Here is a 20,270-nt window from a genome sequence, read left to right on the forward strand (position 1 = left end):
TGCATTGCTTATTTGCGTATGTATATCTAAATTTTTTCATGCCAACTAGTACAATCCTTTCATTTAACATATGAAACTAGAATCAGACTTGCTCTAAGCCACAGGTTACTTAGAGTTGAACAAGTCCTACAGATTCTAAAGCCATGTCTTGATCTTTTTTTCCTTCTATAATCCCTGACTCTTAGCCCCAGCAGTTTCCTCCTCTTCTACCCAAGTTGACTCATGCCATTTTCAAAATAATCCTAACACTTCTTGATAACTTTCGTTGCACCTCAGAATCCTTACAATTCTTGGAAACTTGGCCCATTATGAATATCAAAACACACTTTCTAAACTCTCCCTTCCAATATCAATGTTGATACCTTTTCAGTTATCTATTAACTAAGTTCAGCCATATAGCTATGGCCCTTGGAATTCATCTGTATAATTTTTCTGTTTTCTGAACCATTAGAGCCTGACAGTTATGTGGTTTTTATCACAAAAGCTAACTCAACAATGATCTGATAGACTGAGTTCACTACTCTCACTTCCTTCTGTCCACATGCCTAGATAAGGCAATTTAATCAGTTATGTGGCTGTCCTCAGAAAGGGGCCATACCCTTGCAGCTACTTCCTATGTAATAATTATGCAAAAATACATGGAGGATGACACAGACATATATTGACAGCTCAGGATTTTCTCTTGATCATTCCTAGGCATAGAATATATTTCTTTCCCTAATAGGAAGTTCCAGGCCAGCTTGATTGACACATTCTTAGGATGAAGCCTGACAAAAAGAGGCTTAGGGTATACAAAGTTAATTCTGGTTAAGTTTTATAAAAATGCACTTGTTCCTCTTCTGAACCCTTCCAGACAAAAGGTCTAGGTGTGAATAGAGAATCATTTTAATCACATTAATAATGTGAAGTTATAACTACTGAAGCGGGACACACAATGCAGTTAGAATCACTTCTTAAACTAGGAGAACTGCTCATATCTTTGAAAAGAAAACCTCAGATTCTGAGAGGTATAGGGAAGGGAAGGACATTAATGATCTTCTGTCCTTCAGAACTACTCTTGAAACCTCCCACCATAAGAAAAATGTCCTTTGGGGGCCCTCCCAAGCTTGTGCAAACACCTTAAATTTAACTCAGAGCTGGGCCTACCACCCCCTTCCAGGAGTCTGTGACTACACTGTGACAGTCATTTTCCTAAGTCTATCATGATATTGGGTGATGGTCCCATATCTTGCACCAGTCCCTGCTTCCACCCCCTCATAAAATACCTCTGGATTATCAGTCTTCCTATGGTGTGGACAAATGCCACCTGGGAGGTGTCCTTGTCATATTTCACCTGCAAATGTTTAAGAAAACACCACTATGGCCTTGAAAGCATTCAGGTAAGTCTCAGTTCACTGGCCAGGGTTGTTTTACATGGCAGAATTGCCTTAGAATTCTTCTTTGAGGGTCAAGAAAGAGTCTGTGTAATAGCTAAGACTTCCAGCTGTATCTAGAATAAAGCTGAAGTCCAAGAGGAAGTTCAATGCAGAAGCTTAAAGAGGAAATGCCTGGTTCAGTTCACTTCAGTCGTTCAGTCGTGTCCGACTCTTTGCGACCCCATGGACTGCAGCACGCCAGGCCTCCCTGTCCATCACCAACTTTCGGAGCTTGCTTGAACTCATGTCCATCAAGTCAGTGATGCCATCTAGTCATCTCACCCTCTATCGTCCCCTTCTCCTCCTGCCTTCAATCTTTCCCAGCATCAGAGTCTTTCCCAGTGATACAGCTCTTCCCATCAGGTGGCTAAAGTATTAGAGTTTCAGCTTCAGCATCAGTCCTTCCAATGAATATTCAGGACTGACTTCCTTTAGGATTGACTGGTTGGATCCCCTTGTAGTCCAAAGGACTCTCAAGAGTCTTCTCTTGAAGAGTCTTCTTTTGAACCACAGTTCAAAAGCATCAATTTTTAAGCACTCAGCTTTCTTTATGGTGCAACTCTCACATCCATACATGACTACTGGAAAAACCATAGCTTTGACTAGACAGGCCTTTGTTGGCAAAGTAGTGTCTCTGTATTTAAAATACTGTCTAGGTTGGTCATAGCTTTTCTTCCAAGGAGCAAGTGTCTTTTAATTTCATGGCTGCAGTCACCATCTGTAGTGATTTTGGAGCCCAAAAAATAAAGTCTGTCACTGTTTGCATTGTTTCCCTATCTATTTGCCATGAAGTGATGGGACCAGATGCCATGATCCTTGTTTTTTAAATGTTGAGTTTTAAGACAGCTTTTTAACTCTCCTCTTTCAATTTCATCAAGAAGCTTTTTAGTTCTTTACTTTCTGCCATAAAGGTGGTGTCATCTGCATATCGGAGGTTACTGATATTTCTCCTGGCAATCTTGATTCCAGCTTGTGATTCATTCAGTCCAGCTTTTCTCATGATGCATTCTGCATATTAGTTAAATAAGCAGGGTGACAATATATAGTGTTGATGTACAACCAGTTAGTTGTTCCATGTCCAGTTCTAACTGTTGCAGCTTGACCTGCATACAGATTTCTCAGGAGGCAGGTCAGGGTGTCTGGTATTCCTATCACTTTAAGAATTTTCTGCAGTTCGTTGTGATCCACACAGTCAAGAGATTTGGCATAGTCAATAAAGCAGAAGTAGATATTTTTTTTTGGAACTCTTTCTTTTTCAATGATCCAACAGATGTGGGCAATTTGATCTCTGGTTCCCCTGCATTTTCTAAATCGAGCTTAAAGATCTGGAAGTTCACGGTTCATGTACTGTTGAAGCCTGGCTTGGAGAATTTTGAGCATTACTTTGCTAGCGTGTGAGATGAGTACAATTGTGCAGTAGTTTGAGCATTCTTTGGCATTGCCTTTCTTTGGGATTGGAATGAAAACTGATCTTTTCCAGTCCTGTGGCCACTGCTGAGTTTTCCAAATGTGCTGGTATATTGAGTGCAGCACTGTAACAGAATCATCTTTTAGGATTTGAAATAGCTCAACTGGAATGCCATCACCTCCACTAGCTTTGTTCATAGTAATGCTTTCTAAGGCCCACTTGACTTCGCATTCCAGGATGTCTGGCTCTAGGTGAGTGATCACACCATCGTGATTATTTGGGTCACGAAGACCTTTTTTGCATAGTTTTTCTGTGTATTCTTGCCACCTCTTCTTAATATTTTCTGCTTCTGTTAGGGCCAAACAATTTCTGTCCTTTATTATGCCCATCTTAGCATGAAAAGTTCCCTTGGTATCTCTAATTTTCTTGAAGACATCTCTAGACTTTCCCATTCTATTATGTTCCTCTATTTCTTTGCACTGATCACTGAGGAAGGCTTTCTTATCTTTCCTTGCTATTCTTTAGAACTCTGCATTCAAATGAGTATATCTTTCTTTTTATTCTTTGCTTTTCACTTCTCTACTATTTCCAGATATTTGTAAGGCCTCATCAGACAATCATTTTGCCTTTTTACATTTATTTTTCTTCAGGATGGTATTGATCCCTGTCCCCTGGAGAACGTCACGAACCTCCATCCATAGTTCTTCAGGCACTCTGTCTAACAGATCTAATCCCTTGAATATATTTGTCACTTCCACTGTATGATCATAAGGGATTTGATTTAGGTCATACCTGAATGGTCTAGTGGTTTCCCCTACTTTCTTCAATTTAAGTCTGGATTTGGCAATAAGGAGTTCATGGTCTGAGCCACAGTCAGCTTCTGGTCTTGTTTTTGCTGATTTTATAGAGCTTCTCTATTCTTTGGCTGCAAAGAATATAATCTGTCTGATTTCGGTATTGAACATCTGGTGATATCCATGTGTAGAGTCTTTTCTTGTGTTGTTGGAAGAGGGTGTTTGCTATGACCAGTGCATTCTCTTGCCAAAACTCTATTAACCTTTACCCTGCTTCATTCTGTATTCCAAGGCAAATTTGCCTGTTACTCCAGGTGTTTCTTGACTTCCTACTTTTGCATTCCAGTCCCCTATAATGAAAAGGACATCTTTTGTGGGTGTTAGTTCTAGAAGGTCTTGTAGGTCTTCATAGAACCGTTCAATTTCAGCTTCTTCAGCATTACTGGTCAGGGCATAGACTTGGATTACTGTGATATTGAATGGTTTGCCTTGGAAATGAACAGAGATCATTCTGTTGTTTTTCAAATTACATCAAAGTATTGCATTTTGGACTCTTTTGTTGACTATGATGGCTACTCTGTTTAGTCTAAGGGATTCTTGCCCACAGTAGTAGATATAATGGTCATCTGTGTTAAATTTCACCCATTTCAGTCCATTTTAGTTCACTGTTTCCTAAAATGTCAGTGTTCACTCTTGCCATCTCCTGTTTGACCAGTTCCAGTTTGCCTTGATTCATGGACCTAACATTCCAGGTTTCTATCCAATATTGCTCTTCATAGCATTGGAGTTTACTTCCATCATAAAGGTTACAACTGGGTAACCTTTAATGAAGTCTGGTAACCATCATCAAATGTATCATGAGGATAGCCTAATGAATTTTGTCCTAGCCCCTGTCAGATTATTCACAGTAGCCATTGGAGTGGCTATATGTGAGAAAATCTGCCACATACATACTAGGGGTACATATTGTTGGGAGATAGCTTTCTTTACGTCTCTTAACACTTCTGTGTGATTTATGACATCTTTTGTTCTGGACTATCTTTCCAAAGATGTTAATATATTATAGCTAACAGACTTGGAAAATATAGTTTCTGAGTGTCTTCTTGTGGTGCAGAGGCAAAATTTGTTTGCGTTCTGGTGTAAGAAAATAATGACTTCCTCTAGAGCATAAAACAAGCAGATTTTTGCAGTCCTTATAAAATGTAGGGTTTCGTAGGCCTCCCAATTCCCAAGGGGGAATTCTTCTCTATGGAACTTGAGGGCAAAGGGGAATAAATATCAGCATGACATTTCTGCTGCCTGACAAGTAATACATGTCTCATTTCTTCTGCCAGCCTCCTTGAAAGTGTGGCAGCCTACCTTGTTAGATTGCATGCAGGATAAAAATTTCAGATCCCTCACTTCTCAGCATTTAAAAATTTAAGGCAAACTATGGGCTTTATGTTGGAGAAGGCAATGGCACCCACTCCAGAACTCTTGCCTGGAAAATCCCATGGATGGAGGAGCCTGGTAGGCTGCGTCCATGGGGTTGCTAAGAGTCAGACACGACTGAGCGACTTCACTTTCACTTTTCACTTTCATTCATCGGAGAAGGAAATGGCAACCCACTCCAGTGTTCTTGCCTGGAGAATCCCAGGGATGGGGGAGCCTGGTGGGCTGCCCTCTATGGGGTTGCTTCAGTCACGACTGAAGCGACTTAGCAGCAGCAGCAGCATGGGCTTTATGTAAAGAGACCCAACTAGTCAATCCTAAAGGAAATCAATCCTGAATATTCATTGGCATTACTAATGCTGACACTGAAGCTCCAATAATTTGGCCACCTGACTCATTAGAAAAGATCCTGATGCCTGGAAAGACTGAAGGCAGGAGGAGAAGGCGATAACAGAGGATGAGGTGGCTGGATGGCATCTTGAGCAAGCTCCGCGAGGTGGTGACAGACAGGGAAGTCTGGCATGCTGCAGTCTATGGGGTTGCAAAGAGTCAGACATGACCGAGTGACTGAATTGAAGTGAATTGATGGGCTTCCCAGGTGGCGCTAGTGGTAAAGGACCCTCCTGCCAATGTAGGAGATGTGGGTTCAATCCCTGGGTCAGGAAGATCCCCTGGAGTAGGAAATTGTAACCCATTCCAGTATTCCTGCCTGGAAAATTCCATGCACAGAGGAGCCTAGCAGGCTTCAGTCCATGGGGTCGCAAAGAGTCAGACATGACTGAGCATTCACACACACATGCTTAATAAAAACCCAAATAAATTGATTTTGGTTATCAGTGTACCCTTGGTTAACCATTTGTTAAATGCAAACATTTCAGACAGGCAACAAACCAATATAAAAACTTCATGGCAGACTTATCCAGGCTTTTTGTTTGAGGCAAATTTATTAAGACAGTTTTATATTCACTTCTTTTATAGCAATTGTAATTCACTGTAAAATTCAAATATAATTCCGATATCTTCTAGACTAGGGACCGTGTCATATCTGTCTATGTACATATGCTGGTACCAAGCATGGTGCCCACCATATGTAAGCATTCAGTATTTGTTGGCTGGGAGTGAAAAATCAGTTTGAATAGATGACTACAACTCTTTTGGGATATCTTAAAGAAGAGTTTAGACTTAATCCAAAGGAACTACTGTTATGACCTAAATAAGATGAAAAGGAAGTTAGGTAAGTCTGGTTAGATAAGTCTGGTTAGATAAGTCTTGCATTTGTATATAGGAAAGTAAAAGAAAGAAAGAACAACACAAAAAAAGCAGTTACACTTTGATAATTTGATTATGTCATCTGAAGTTGTTAAGATTATTTGAAAATTAAGTGATGGCAATAAAAAAAAAAACAGTAAAAATTATCAAAGGAAAGAAAAGTAACAATACCTTCCTAATTGGTATTTAGCTTTAATTCTTAGCTCCCCTAAACTATAATCTCTGTATTAGAAACAAATTTATCCATTTAAAACAATAATACATTTAACTCCTTTGCTCAAAACCAAGTAATAATTTTCTATCACATTTGAATAAAATTCAAAGTTCTTGAAATCATATCATGGGCTTTATGTGGACTGTTGCCTGATCATTTTTATGTTTCTTCCTGATCTCAGGTTATTCTCCACCACTAATCAGTACTGTGCCGTATTGTGCTTAGTCGCTCAGTTGTGTCCAACTCTGCAATCCCATGAGAGTAGCCTGCCAGGCTCCTCTGTCCATGGGGATTCTCCAAGCAAGAGTACAGGAGTGGATTGCCATGCCCTCCTCCGGGGATCTTACAAACCCAGGGATCAAACCCAGGTCTCCCACATTACAAGCAGATTCTTTACCAGCTGAGCCACCAGGGAAGCCCATGAATACTGGAGTGGGTAGCCTATCCCTTCTCCAGGGGATCTTCCTGACCCAAGAATTGAACAGGGGTTTTCTGCACTGCAGGTGGATTCTTAACCAGCTGAGCTACCAAGGAAGCCCACTCATCAGTTCTACTTCTTGTGCATTTTGGGTTCCTTTAGTATACTAAAAAAAATCCCTTTTTTCATTTCCATACCACTTAGCCATGTATAGTATTATCTGATGGTTATCCCTTCACTTTATTTTCACATCTTTATCAATATTTCACCTTATGCAGGCCTTCTCTGATCGTAAAATCAGATTCCATGCTCTCTTAATTTTTCTTAGAAAAAATTTTATAACCATTTTCAATATGTAAAGAGGGAAACTAGAGTTAAAGAGTGAAATTTTATTATTTTAAAAGGGTTAATTATACAATGATTTAACTGTTCTAAATGTGTATGCCCTAATACATATCCTCAAACTATGAGGTCAAGTTTGACAGAACTAAAAACTTAACTTAGAGAAACCCACCCATGTTCGATCCCTAGGTTGGGAAGACCCCCTGGAATAGGAAATGGCAAATCACTCCAGTATTCCTGCCTGGTAAGTCTCATAGAAAGCGGAATCTAGCAGGCAACAGTCCATGGGGTAGCCAAGAGTAGGCTATGACTGAGCAGGAAACACACACAAACAATTATAATAAGAGATTTAGCATTCTTCTGTCAATAACTTATAGAAAACTCTCCAAATCACTAAAAATAAAGATTTTTAAAAATACAACTATCAAACGGAGGAATTGAGGTTTTAGTAGCCATAACACCTGAAAAAATGCACCTTCAAGTGCTCGTGGAACATTATCCCCAAAAGATGATGTGCTAAGACAAATAACATCAATCTTACATCAAACTCTTTCAGAAAAGAGAAACATAGGAAACATTTCCTAATCAAATAGGCACAATGTTGACATCAAAATCTGAAAAGAATTTTACTAGAAAGATTTATAGGCATAGCATCTTCTTGAATACAAAGGCAAAAATCCTAAAAAAAATATATTAGCAGAACAAATTTAGTGGTATATAAAATAATAATACTTTATAGCTAAGTCAATTTGTTCTAGGAATACATGGTTTAATGCTTGTAAATCAATGTCATAAGCCTGCAAAGTGATAAAAGCCAAATCATGTATAGAATCATCAACATCATCATCATATATTAACTTCTTGGAAAGGTAAGGAGATGCTAAGGAGGTTAACCCAATCAAATATAGAGTTTGTGAAAGAAACCTATATTACACGTCTGACTTTGTAGTGGAAGCTTTTACCCTGAGACCAGGAACTAGCAAAAGATGACTTCTAAAATCACCACTATTTAACATTGTACTGAAGGTACTAGTTAGGACAATAGAGCAAGAAAAATAAACAAAAGGCATACGAATTAGGAAAAAAAAAAAAGAAGAAGAAAACTTATTATGCTCAGGTGATATGATTGTGGGTACAGAATATTCAAAAGACTTGAGAGATAAGTAAGTGATTTCAGAAAGTGACTGGATATAAGGTTGGTATACAAAAACAAAATAATATCAGAAAATGTCAAATAGCTAGAAGTAAACCTAATAAAAAATGTACAAGAACACTATGAAGAAAATACAGAGTATAGTGGACAGAGATTTTAAGTTAAATAGGGTTGTTATTCTATGTTCATGAATGTAAAAATGCAATATTCTAAAAAAAAATCAGTTCTTCCAAATTGACTTATAGATTTATTACAATCTCAGAGAAAATTTGAACATTTATTGTGCAAATTGATAGGCTAGTACTAAAATCTGTACATAAATGAAATGGATAAAAAGTAGCAGAGTAGATCTTTCTTGAAGAAGAACAACAAAGTCGGAGCACTTTTAAGACTAGATAATGAAATTTACCATAAATTATGTAGTAATTAGAGTAGTGATATAAGGATAAACTGTAACAGAAAGCCAAGGAAAATTAGGAGAACCCATGCACAGCTTCCTGAATGTAAATAATGCTTCCACTGTAATCTCTTGTGAAAAGTATGGTCTATACAACAGATAGCTGTGGGTCAATGAGACAACCAAACGTGTATCTTTGGAGGAGAATTTGACCCCCTACTCACATTGCAGGCAAAATTTAATTCAAGATGCACCACGGATTTAAATGCTGAAAGTTAAGATAATAAAGTTTCTAGAATATCTTAATGAGCTGATAAGCAAAGATTTCTTATACGTCATGAAAACAAAAATCTTTTGTTTTTAATTTAAAATAGAAACATTCTGTTCATCAAAATAAACCACAAAGAGAGAAAAAAAGGGAAATCTCAGAATTTAGAGAATGTTTTTTCAAGAGAAAACAGAATAGTATTCAGATTATAAAAAGCACTCCCACAAGTCAATAAGAAAAAAGATGTACAACCGAACTTAAAAACGCACACCAACACTTGATCATATCACAAAAGTACATATCCAAATGGCCAAAAAGCAAATGAAATGGTATTTAACATTATTAGTTATGAGATAAACGCAAATTAAAAGAACTAGATCAGATCAGATCAGTCGCTCAGTCATGTCTGACTCTTTGTGACCCCATGAATCGCAGCACGCCAGGCCTCCCTGTCCATCACCAACTCCTGGAGTTCACCCAGACTCACGTACATCGAGTCAGTGATGCCATCCAGCCATCTCATCCTCTGTTGTCCCCTTCTCCTCTTGCCCCCAATCCCTCCCAGCATCAGATTCTTTTCCAATGAGTCAACTCTTAGCATGAGGTGGCCAAAGTACTGGAGTTTCAGCTTTAGCATCATTCCTTCCAAAGAAATCCCAGGGTTGATCTCCTTCAGAATGTCCTGGTTGGATCTCCTTGCAGTCCAAGGGACTCTCAAGAGTCTTCTCCAACACCACAGTTCCAAAGCATCAATTCTTTGGTGCTCAGCCTTCTTCACAGTCCAACTCTCACATCCATACATGACCACAGGAAAAACCATAGCCTTGACTAGATGTACCTTTGTTGGCAAAGTAATGTCTCTGCTTTTCAATATGCTATCTAGGTTGGTCATAACTTTCCTTCCAAGGAGAAAGCGTCTTTTAATTTCATGGCTGCAGTCACCATCTGTAGTGATTTTGGAGCCCAGAAAAATAAAGTCTGACACTGTTTCCACTGTTTCCGCATCTATTTTCCATGAAGTGATGGGACCGGATGCTGTGATCTTCGTTTTCTGAATGTTGAGCTTTAAGCCAACTTTTTCACTCTCCACTTTCACTTTCATCAAGAAGCTTTTTAGTTCCTCTTCACTTTCTGCCATAAGGGTGGTGTCATCTGCATATCTGAGGTTATTGATATTTCTCCCGGCAATCTTGATTCCAGCTTGTGTTTCTTCCAGTCCATGAACAGTATGAAAAGGCAGAAGAACTAGATACCACTATAAACCTACTGGATTGGTAGAAAATGACATAAAAATACCAAGTTTTGGTGAGGATAAAGCTCCTCTGAAATTCTCATATTCTGCTGATAGGACTGTAAATTGATACAATCACCTTAAGATGCTGTTAGACACTAGCCACTAAACATAGGTTAATGATATGACTCAGAAATTCAGTTCTCAAAAGAAAGGTGAATATGCACATCAAAAAGTATGTACAAGAATGTTCGTAGTGTCTTTAGTCATAATAGGCAACACTAAGATAACGCATAACAAATAATCCATCAACAGTATACAGACTTTTAAAAATTGGTATATTCAATAATAGATTAAAAGTAGTATATTCTATATTCAAAAGAAGATATATATGCAACTATACTCACCCACATAGGTGAATTTCACAGACATAATATGTGAAAAAAGAGTAAATACTGGATGATTCTACTTATTGGAAGCCCAGAAATAGGCAAAACTCATCTATGATGACAGGGGTATGAATACTATAGAAGCACAAGGAAGTCTTCTGGGTATAGCCATACATTCTCTACCTTAATCTGAGTGATAAATACATGAGTTTGACTCTCTAGAAATAGAGGAAACAGAATGAGTAAGACTAAGGATGTAAAAGGTAAGTGCTCTGTATGGTAAGAGGGAGCTCAATGTGATTAGAGTATGTGGACACCTTGGATGGGAAGTGGTAAATATGTCTGCAGAGTTTGCTGCCTGATTATTGAACCCTTGAAAAACAATTTAAGGAGGTTGTTCTCATTTTGCTAGGCAATAAAGAACTATTAGTTGTTGAACAGGGCATAAATAAGCTCAGTTATATTTAATGAAGAATAATTGATAAACCATTGCATAAATCAGGTTGAAGAATATACAAGAACTCTTGTAAATAGTCTATGATCACATTTACACACTATACAAGCTTGTATCCTAAATGAAGATGTTAAAATATTAGAAGCATAATTTTTCAAGTGCTATTAAAAAAAAAAATCCATAACAGAGTGTTAATAGGATGAAAACCTTAGAAACTGGTTTAGCTCCAAAAGACCAATATTTTAAGACCAATATCCTTATGTTGTAGTTAGCACTTACTTCATCAAATGTAAAATCTTCTAAATCTATTTCTTCATATTCTTCTTCAGATTCTTCATTCTTAATAGCCTCTAGAGCTGTTGTCAGTTTCTTTCGCAAAAGAAAGCCCTTCCAAACTGCCTAAACAAAAATTTAAAGCATGTTATACAGGGTTATAGATCAAACTCCAAACCAGATTCTCTGTGTTATCCCATTAGGAAGATAAAACATCTTAGACCTTAGTTTAATGGCTCGATAATCTGTTTTTTGAACTTTATGTGACATTTAAAACTGCAAGATAAATTAAATGACTGCTTGTGTCTAAAGTTCTGAATCTCAGGGGACTTTCCTCATAGTAAGCAGAAAAGAATCTTTAAAACTCCCTCAACTGCACATGTAGGTCAACCAATCAATTATCTGACAATCCCTCCAGGACCCATTCTAAATTAAGAAGAAAGAGATACAGAGGAAAACCAATTCCGTTAATTTTCAAATGATTATGTATAAAATAAACTAACACACATTAAAGAAAACTTCAACATTTATAAATGGCCCTATTAGAGACTTAGTATCCTGGCCCATAGCAATTAACTAATTTCATCTTTAAATAAATCAAGCACATGATAAAACATTAAGAATGTTAGATAGAATTTAAAACATTAAGATTCCTCCATAATCATGGAGGAATCTTGGAGCTTTCCTAAATTTAACTCCAAGAACACTAGAGCTTTTAAAAAATTAATATCTTTATACACTGCTAGGGGTAAGCTCCAGGATATATAGTAAATGTAAAACATAGGTAGAAATAAGTGTGTATTGCATACCTTCATTTATCTCTGAAAACCAATATAAATATATAGTAAACACATATATAAATTTTTATATTTAAATATATGTCATTGCTAATATCTACAAAGTGAAAGCATAAAGTATAAAATTAATTTCAAAATTTATTACCTATAGACATAGAAAACAGAGGGGAAGATATAGCAATAGAAGCCAGATGTCTCTGAACATACACTTTGCTTAGATTTGAATTTGGAATTGAGCACATGCTTAAGAAAATTGTAACAAATAAATATTAAATAAAAGAAACTCCTGAAAAAACATATAAAGAGATTTTATGCTATGGGCATAACCACACAGAAGTTATTTAAAGTGACTCTGAAATAGATTTATTTAGCTATGCTCTTAGTGAAATGCAATCAAAAGGTAAATTTAATTACAAAAGTTACCTTAAATATATTTTAGTAATCGTATTGTTAGCAATAATACTGGTATTGTTATTCTGCAAAATATATACATTGAGAAGAAGAATATACAAACAGATAATTGCCAGAACATTTATGACAATAGAAATAACACTCAATCTCTGTGGCAACCAGCCTAGTAGGCCAAATCTCCGCAACAGTTAGCCAAGAATGGTTAAGACTTGGTCAATGACTGCCCGCTTCTCTATTTTTGTTCCTATTTCTATCTCAGGACCAAGTGGACCAATAAGAGATAGTCAAACATACTTCCCCAACCAATCATATAAGATGCCCCATTTCTAGTTGGCCAATGGTGTATGCATGTGTGCGCGTATATTTGTGTGTTTGTATACACACATGCACTTACATGTAGAAACAAGGACTGCATAAATGAGAAAAATCAGACTATGGCAAGGGAGTCAGCCATCATTAGTTGTCTCTGGCAAAGACTCAAAGGTAAGGAAGGGTGTGGGATAAATGTATATACATTTATACACAGTGATGAATACGTGATTGTCACATACTAGACTCTTGTTAAATATTATTTTCCCAATTTCTTTGTCCCCTTGTTTATAAAAATTCTATTTACTTAGTTTATCAAATAAGAAAAGTGTGATATTAAACATCACATAAAGTTTAAAATGTATAATTAACTAAATTTTTATTATTTTGCCTCTAAACATGAATTTTGGAATAGAAATAATATTTCAATACTTTTTAACTTGCTATCAATAAATTATAATCTCTCTGCTGCTGCTGTGGCTAAGTCACTTCAGTCGTGTCTGACTCTGTGCGACCCCATAGACGGCAGCCCACCAGGCTCCCCCATCCCTGGGATTCTCTAGGCAAGAACACTGGAGTGGGTTGCCATTTCCTTCTTCAATGCAGGAAAGTGAAAAGTGAAAGTGAAGTCGCTCAGTCGTGTCCTACTCTTCGCGACCCCGTGGACTGCAGCCTACCAGGCTCCTCCGTCCATGGGATATTCCAAGCAAGAGTACTGGAGTGGGGTGCCATTGCCCTCTCAAGAGAGTTCAAAACTCTTGTGTGTGGGAAAGATCTCAATATGAATCAGGAACTTGAACAGTATTGAATGGTAGAAACAGAAGAGAGGATATCTTTGTGTGATGAGGAGCATGCTTAAAAGTATTGCCTAAGAAAGTGGATTTCCTCGTTTTAGTTTACCCATATGGAGAGTACCATCAGCTCTCTGCCCTCGTTTTTAGTCTCATGCAGCTGGGTTGTTATTACAGACCAGGGTATGTCATGTACCGTGGGTGATTGACATAGGGAATCTAGTTACCTTAGGGGAAAACAAACTATTTTTCTTTTCTCCCACTTGTTTAAGTCTGTTTGGGCTGCAGTAAGCAAAGTACCATAGCCTTGGTGACTTACACAACAAATGTTTATTTCTTCTAATTCTAGAGGAGGCTAGGAGCCTAAGGCACTGACAAATTTATCGTCTGGTGAGACCAAGTTTCTTAGTTCACAGATGGCTCTATTCTCACTGTGTCCTCACATGTTAGTAGGTACTAGAGAGCTCTCTGGGCTCTCTTCTATAAGGGCACTAATCCCACTCATGGCAGCTCCACCATCACAACATATTCACCTCCAAAAGACCCCATCTCCAAATATCAACACAATGGAGATAAAGTTTCAACTTAGGAATATCGTGGAGAATATAAATATTCAGTCAACAGAACCCTTCATTTGGGGATTTTTAAAAAACTCCTCTTTTATGATTCTTTTATCTGGCATTTACGCTCTATTGGTTGCTAGCTACCTTTCAAAATGCTTTGCCTCAACATGGCAAATGGGCCTTTGATTTCTTCCTGTTAGGGAGGTATCCCAGTAGGGAGGTACTCTTCATATCCCTTCTTCCCTGATCTTGTGCTAACAAAGTAAAGAGCATTAGGGAAACATGTTTTCTTTCCCTGGATTCTCTCTCTCTCTCTCTTTTTTTTTTTTGGTTACATCATCTTTTCTTCAGTTATCTCTCCTCAACATCCCCTTTTCCCTTATACCATTAAGATACCAAGATTAGGTGCAGTTCTAGGGAAAAAAGAGTATAAGGGGAAGTATTTAATACAGACCTTCAATGACAAGAGTGGAAGGACTGATTCATCATGTCTCACAGTGGATCCAGCCTAACTTCTCAGGGATAGGACTTCTGCAGAGCTCTAAACTGTATTTTTCTGGTGTGACACATACAAATACTGCCCTCCTGCATCAGTGGAGGGTCAGAAATCCAAGTCCCAGCCATGGGAAATAAAGGTAATATAAATGTGTAATCAGTGTTCAGATTCTTCTTCTAACTTATTCATGTCAAGCTTTCCACTTTTTTCCCATAGTCATTCATAATCTTTCTTTCTCACACATTCAAATCAATTCCCTGGCCATAGTCCTATCTATATTAGATACACCTGACATCTTTTTCTTCTCTATGAGTGACAGTTGCTCAGTCGTGTCCAACTCTTTGAGACCCCATGGAGCCCACCAGACTTCTCTGTCCAAGAGATTCTCTAGGCAAGAATACTGGAGTGGGTAGCCATTCCCTTCTCCTGGGGATCTTTTTGACCCAGGGATCTAACCCGGGTCTCCTTCATTGCAGGCAGACTCTTTACAGTCTGAGCTACAGAGAAAAGGGACCATACTAAAAAGTGCAAGGGAAGCTAGAATACCTAGGCTGTCTGTATGCTAGGAAGAAGAGGAGGACTTGGGTTCTTGTGAGCAGTGAGCAGTCTCCACCACATCCTTCATGAATCTTCATTTTGCACCTTCTAAAGCCCAGGCTCTTTCTACTATATCACATTCTGCAAATTCATATTTTTAAGATGAAGAGTTTAAGAAACTAGATGATTGTACTGAGGAGGAAATAAAATGAAGTTGAGTTGACTTCAGCGATTTTAAGTACCATGATGTAAATCAGGAGAGACGTATTCTAAGTTGCAAAGAAAGACTGAATTATACTTACTTCTGTTACAGACACAAACTTAACAGAAGGACATTCAGCAGACGTAGTCACTGAGCTAGACTGTTTCATCAAATAATGAACTTTACTTTATTGAATAGAATGAAGCAAACATTCACCATCAATGTTGAAAAATGTATTGCTCATCCACTGATGAGAGGAGGAAGTTTGAACTGCATGACATTTTCATTCCTCATGCAACAGAACAGTATTCTGAGACCATAACTGAGGTTCATTTCTTTCCCTCAGAGTTTCCTCGAATCCATTGCACTTCCTCCCCTCCCAAGCCATTCAGGCATCAGCAACAGCTTTGTCTATACATTGCCATGAGGAATGCAGCCCAGAAAAATTAAGTCAACTAAAATACTAAATGTATTCATTAGTACTATAGCAAAGACAATTCAAAAACTATGCCTTTAATAATGAAAACCAGCAACTTAGTTATAAGGCTATTTTTTTTTCAGTTGCTTATGCCAATACCTTGTAGGCATCTCTAACTCCTCCCTGTCTTTCAAAATCACATCCCCATATATTAATATCGCTAGGTCTACCTTCAAAGTATATATATACTTTGCACCTCAATATAAATCAACATATATTCTGGAATGCGACTTTCTCACCACTTCTGCACTGCTCTGGTCCATGCCACCATTATCTACTATTTGGATTACTGCAACAGCTGCCTGATTTTGCTGCTTCCACTATAGCCTTCCTAGAGTATTATCACAACCTAAGTAACAGGTCACGTGAGTCCTCTGGTCAGATTCCTTTAATATCTTCCCATGTCATTCAGAGTAAAAGCCAAAGTCTTTACAATGATTTACGATTCATGAGTCCTACTCTTCTCCCTTCATCCCTCTGCCATCACAGTGCTTCCTCCTGCTCTATGAACACTGTGAGTATGCTCCCAGAACAATGTCTTGGCATCTGATGTTTCTCTGCCTGAAATATTCTTCCCCTACGTACCTAATGGTTTATCTCTTGCTGCACTGTCACCTTTTCTGGCCTTCCACATCTATTCTGTCTAAAATGATTAATTTTCCTTAGAAACTCCTATCCTGCTTCCCTGATTTATTTTCCCCTTAGTACTTATCACTGTCTAATACACTTATCTTACTTATCTGCACATCACAGCAGGATATAAGCTAGTAAAATTTTTGTGCCAAGTAATATTTAACTAAATGAGTGAATAAAGGGAACCATTACATTTTTTAGTTATTAGCATTCAATTGAGGTGCAGCACCATAAATTTCCAGACTTTATTTTATATATTTAATTTGTTGTTCTTTTCCACCAGGACACAAACTCTAAGAGGGAAGAGATCTTGTATGCTTTGTTCCTAGTTGTATTTTTTTTTTAATTTTATTTTATTTTTAAACTTTACAATATTGTATTAGTTTTGCCAAATATCGAAATGAATCCGCCACAGGTATACCTGTGTTCCCCATCCTGAACCCTCCTCCCTCCTCCCTCCTCATACCCTCCCTCTGGGTCGTCCCAGTGCACCAGCCCCAAGCATCCAGTATCGTGCATCGAACCTGGACTGGTGACTCGTTTCATACCCTAGTTGTATTTCTTAAACCTAAAACAATGGTTGACAACAGGATGTTCTAAAATCTATTTGATGAGTGAATACATAAAGGATGAATGTGATCAGATTGAACTTCATTTTGAAATCTGGTCTTGGTGAGGTTCTGAATTTTTAAGTTAAATGAGTGTTTAAAAGATTTTCCCAATTAAGATGGGCCTCCCAGGTGGCTCAGTGGTACAGAATCCACCTACCAATGCAAGAGACGCCAGAGATGCAGATTCCATCCCTGGGTCAGGAAGATCCCCTGGAGGAGGAAATGGCATCCCAGTCCAGTATTTTTGCTTGGCGAATCCCATGGACAGAGGAGCCTGGCAGACTACAGTCTATGGGGTCGCAAAGAGTCAGACACGACTTAGTGACTGAGCACACACACAGCAATTATTTTAGTAGATTGTTACATGCTTCTGTTGTTCCTTGTCCAGTTCTAACTGTTGCTTCCTGACCTGCACACAGATTTATCAAGAGGCACGTCAGGCGGCCTGGTATTCCCATCTCTTTCAGAGTTGTCCACAGTTTAATGTGATCCACACAGTCAAAGGCTTTGGCATAGTCAATAAAGCAGAAATAGATGTTTTTCTGGAACGCTCATGCTTTTTTGATGATCCAATGGATGCTGGCAATTTGATCTCAGGTTCCTTTGCCTTTTATAAAACCAGCTTGAACAACATTTGGTAGTTTATGGTTCACGTGTTGCTGAAGCCTGGCTTGGAGAATTTTGAACATTATTTTACTAGCATGTAAGATGAGTGCAATTGTGCGGTAGTTTGAGCATTCTTTGGCATTGCCTTTCTTTGGGATTGGAATGAAAACTGACCTTTCCAGTCCTGTGGCCACTGCTGAGTTTTCCAAATTTTCTAGCATATTGACTGCAGCACTGTAACAGCATCATCTTTTAGGATTTGAAATAGCTCAACTGGTTGCTTCCATGTCCTGGCTATTACAAACAGTGCTGCAATGAACATTGGAGTACACATGTCTCATTCAATTCTGGTTTCCTCGGTGTGTATGCCCAGCAGTAGGATTGCTGGGTCATAAGGCAGTTACCTAGATGTCCATCAGCAGATGAATGGATAAGAAAGCTGTGGTACATATATACAACGGAGTATTACCCAGCCATTAAAAAGAATACATTTGAATCAGTTCTAATGAGGTGGATGAAACTGGAGCCTATTATACAGAGTGAAGTAAGCCAGAAGAAAAACACCAATACAATATACTAATGCATATATATGGAATTTAGAAAGATGTAACAATAACCCTGTATGCAAGACAGCAAAAGAAACACAGATGTATAGAACAGTCTTTTGGACTCTGTAGGAAAGGGAGAGGGTGGGATGATTTGGGAAAATGTCATTGAAACATGTATAATATCATACAAGAAATGAATAGCCAGTCCAGGTTCGATGCAGGATACAGGATGCTCGGGGCTGGTGCACTGGGATGACCCAGAGGGATGTATGGGGAGGGAGGAGGGAGGGGGTTCAGGATGGGGAACACGTGTATACCTGTGGCGGATTCATGTTGATGTATGGCAAAACCAATACAATACTGTAAAGTAATTAGCCTCCAATTAAAATAAATAAATTTAAAAAAAAAAAAAGAGAAATAGCTCAACTGGAATTCTATCAAATCCACTAACTTTGTTCGTAGTGATGCTTCCTAAGGCCCACTTGACTTCACATTCCAGGATGTCTGGCTCTAGGTGAGTGATCACACCATTGTGATTACCTGGATCATGATGATCTTTTTTATACAGATCTTGTGTGTATTCAGGCCACCTCTTCTTAATATTTTCTGCTTCTGTTAGGGCCATACCATTTCTGTCCTTTATTGAGCTCATCTCTGCATGGAATGTTCTCTTGGTACTCTAAGTTTCTTGAAGAGATCTCTAGACTTTCCCATTCTATTGTTTTCCTCTATTTCTTTGCACTGATCGCTGAGGAAGGTTTTCTTATCTCTCCTTATTATTCTTTGGAACTCTGCATTCAAATGGGTATACCTTTCTTTTTCTCCTTTGCTTTTCACTTCTCTTCTTTTCACAACTATTTGTAGGGCCTCATCAGACAGACATTTTCATTTTTTCCATTTCTTTTTCTTGGGGATGGTCTTGCTCCCTGTCTCCTGTCAGTGTCATGAGCCTCCATCCATAGTTCCTCAGGCACTCTATCTATAAGATCTAGTCCCTTATATCTATTTCTCAACTCCACTGTATAATCATAAGAGATTTGATTTAGGTCATACCTGAATGGTCTAGTGGTTTTCCCTACTTTCTTCAATTTAAGTCTGAATTTGGCAATATGGAGTTCCTGATCTGAGCCACAGTCAGCTCCCAGTCTTGTTTTTGCTGACTGTAAGAGCTTCTCCATCTTTGACTGCAAAGAATATAATTAATCTGATTTCAGTGTTGACCATCTGGTGATGTCTATGTGTACAGTCTTTTCATGTGTTGTTGGAAGAGGGTGTTTGCTATGATCAGTACATTCTCTTGGCAGAACTCTATTGGCCTTTGCCCTGCTTCATTCTGTACTCCAAAGCCAAATTTGCCTGTAACTCCAAATGTTTCTTGACTGCCTACTTTTGCATTCTAGGCTCCTATAATGAAAAGGACATCTTTTTTGGGTGTTAATTCTAGAAGGTCTTGTAGGTCTTCATAGAAATGTTCAATTTCAGCTTCTTCAGCATTATTGGTTGGGGCATAGACTTGGATTACTGTGATATTGAATGGTTTGCTTGGAGATGAACAGAGATCATTCTGTCGTTTTTGAGACTGCATCCAACTGGACATGGAACAACAAACTGGTTCCAAATAGGAAAAGGAGTACATCAGGGCTGTATACTATCACTGTGCTTATTTAACTTATATGCAGAGTATATCATGAGAAATGCTGGGCTGGATGAAGCACAAGCTGGAATCAAGATTGCTGGGAGAAATATCAATAACCTCGGATACGCAGATGACACCACCCTTATGGCAGAAAGTGAAGAAGAACTAAAGAGCCTTTTGATGAAAGTGAAAGAGG

General features: G+C 38.2%; 1 protein-coding gene across 1 annotated transcript in view; it reads right to left on the reverse strand.

Annotated features, from left to right (window-relative positions):
* The window catches only part of LRRIQ1 (leucine rich repeats and IQ motif containing 1), a 205,001-nt gene that overhangs the window by 76,173 nt on the left and 108,558 nt on the right, over positions 1-20,270 (reverse strand). The window contains exon 17 of the mRNA XM_070370008.1: positions 11,463-11,582. Coding sequence (XP_070226109.1) covers positions 11,463-11,582 — 120 coding nt within the window. The remainder of the gene's footprint in view (positions 1-11,462; positions 11,583-20,270) is intronic.

This window comes from Bos mutus, chromosome 5 (assembly GCF_027580195.1).
Source record: "Bos mutus isolate GX-2022 chromosome 5, NWIPB_WYAK_1.1, whole genome shotgun sequence".
NCBI lineage: Eukaryota > Metazoa > Chordata > Mammalia > Artiodactyla > Bovidae > Bos > Bos mutus.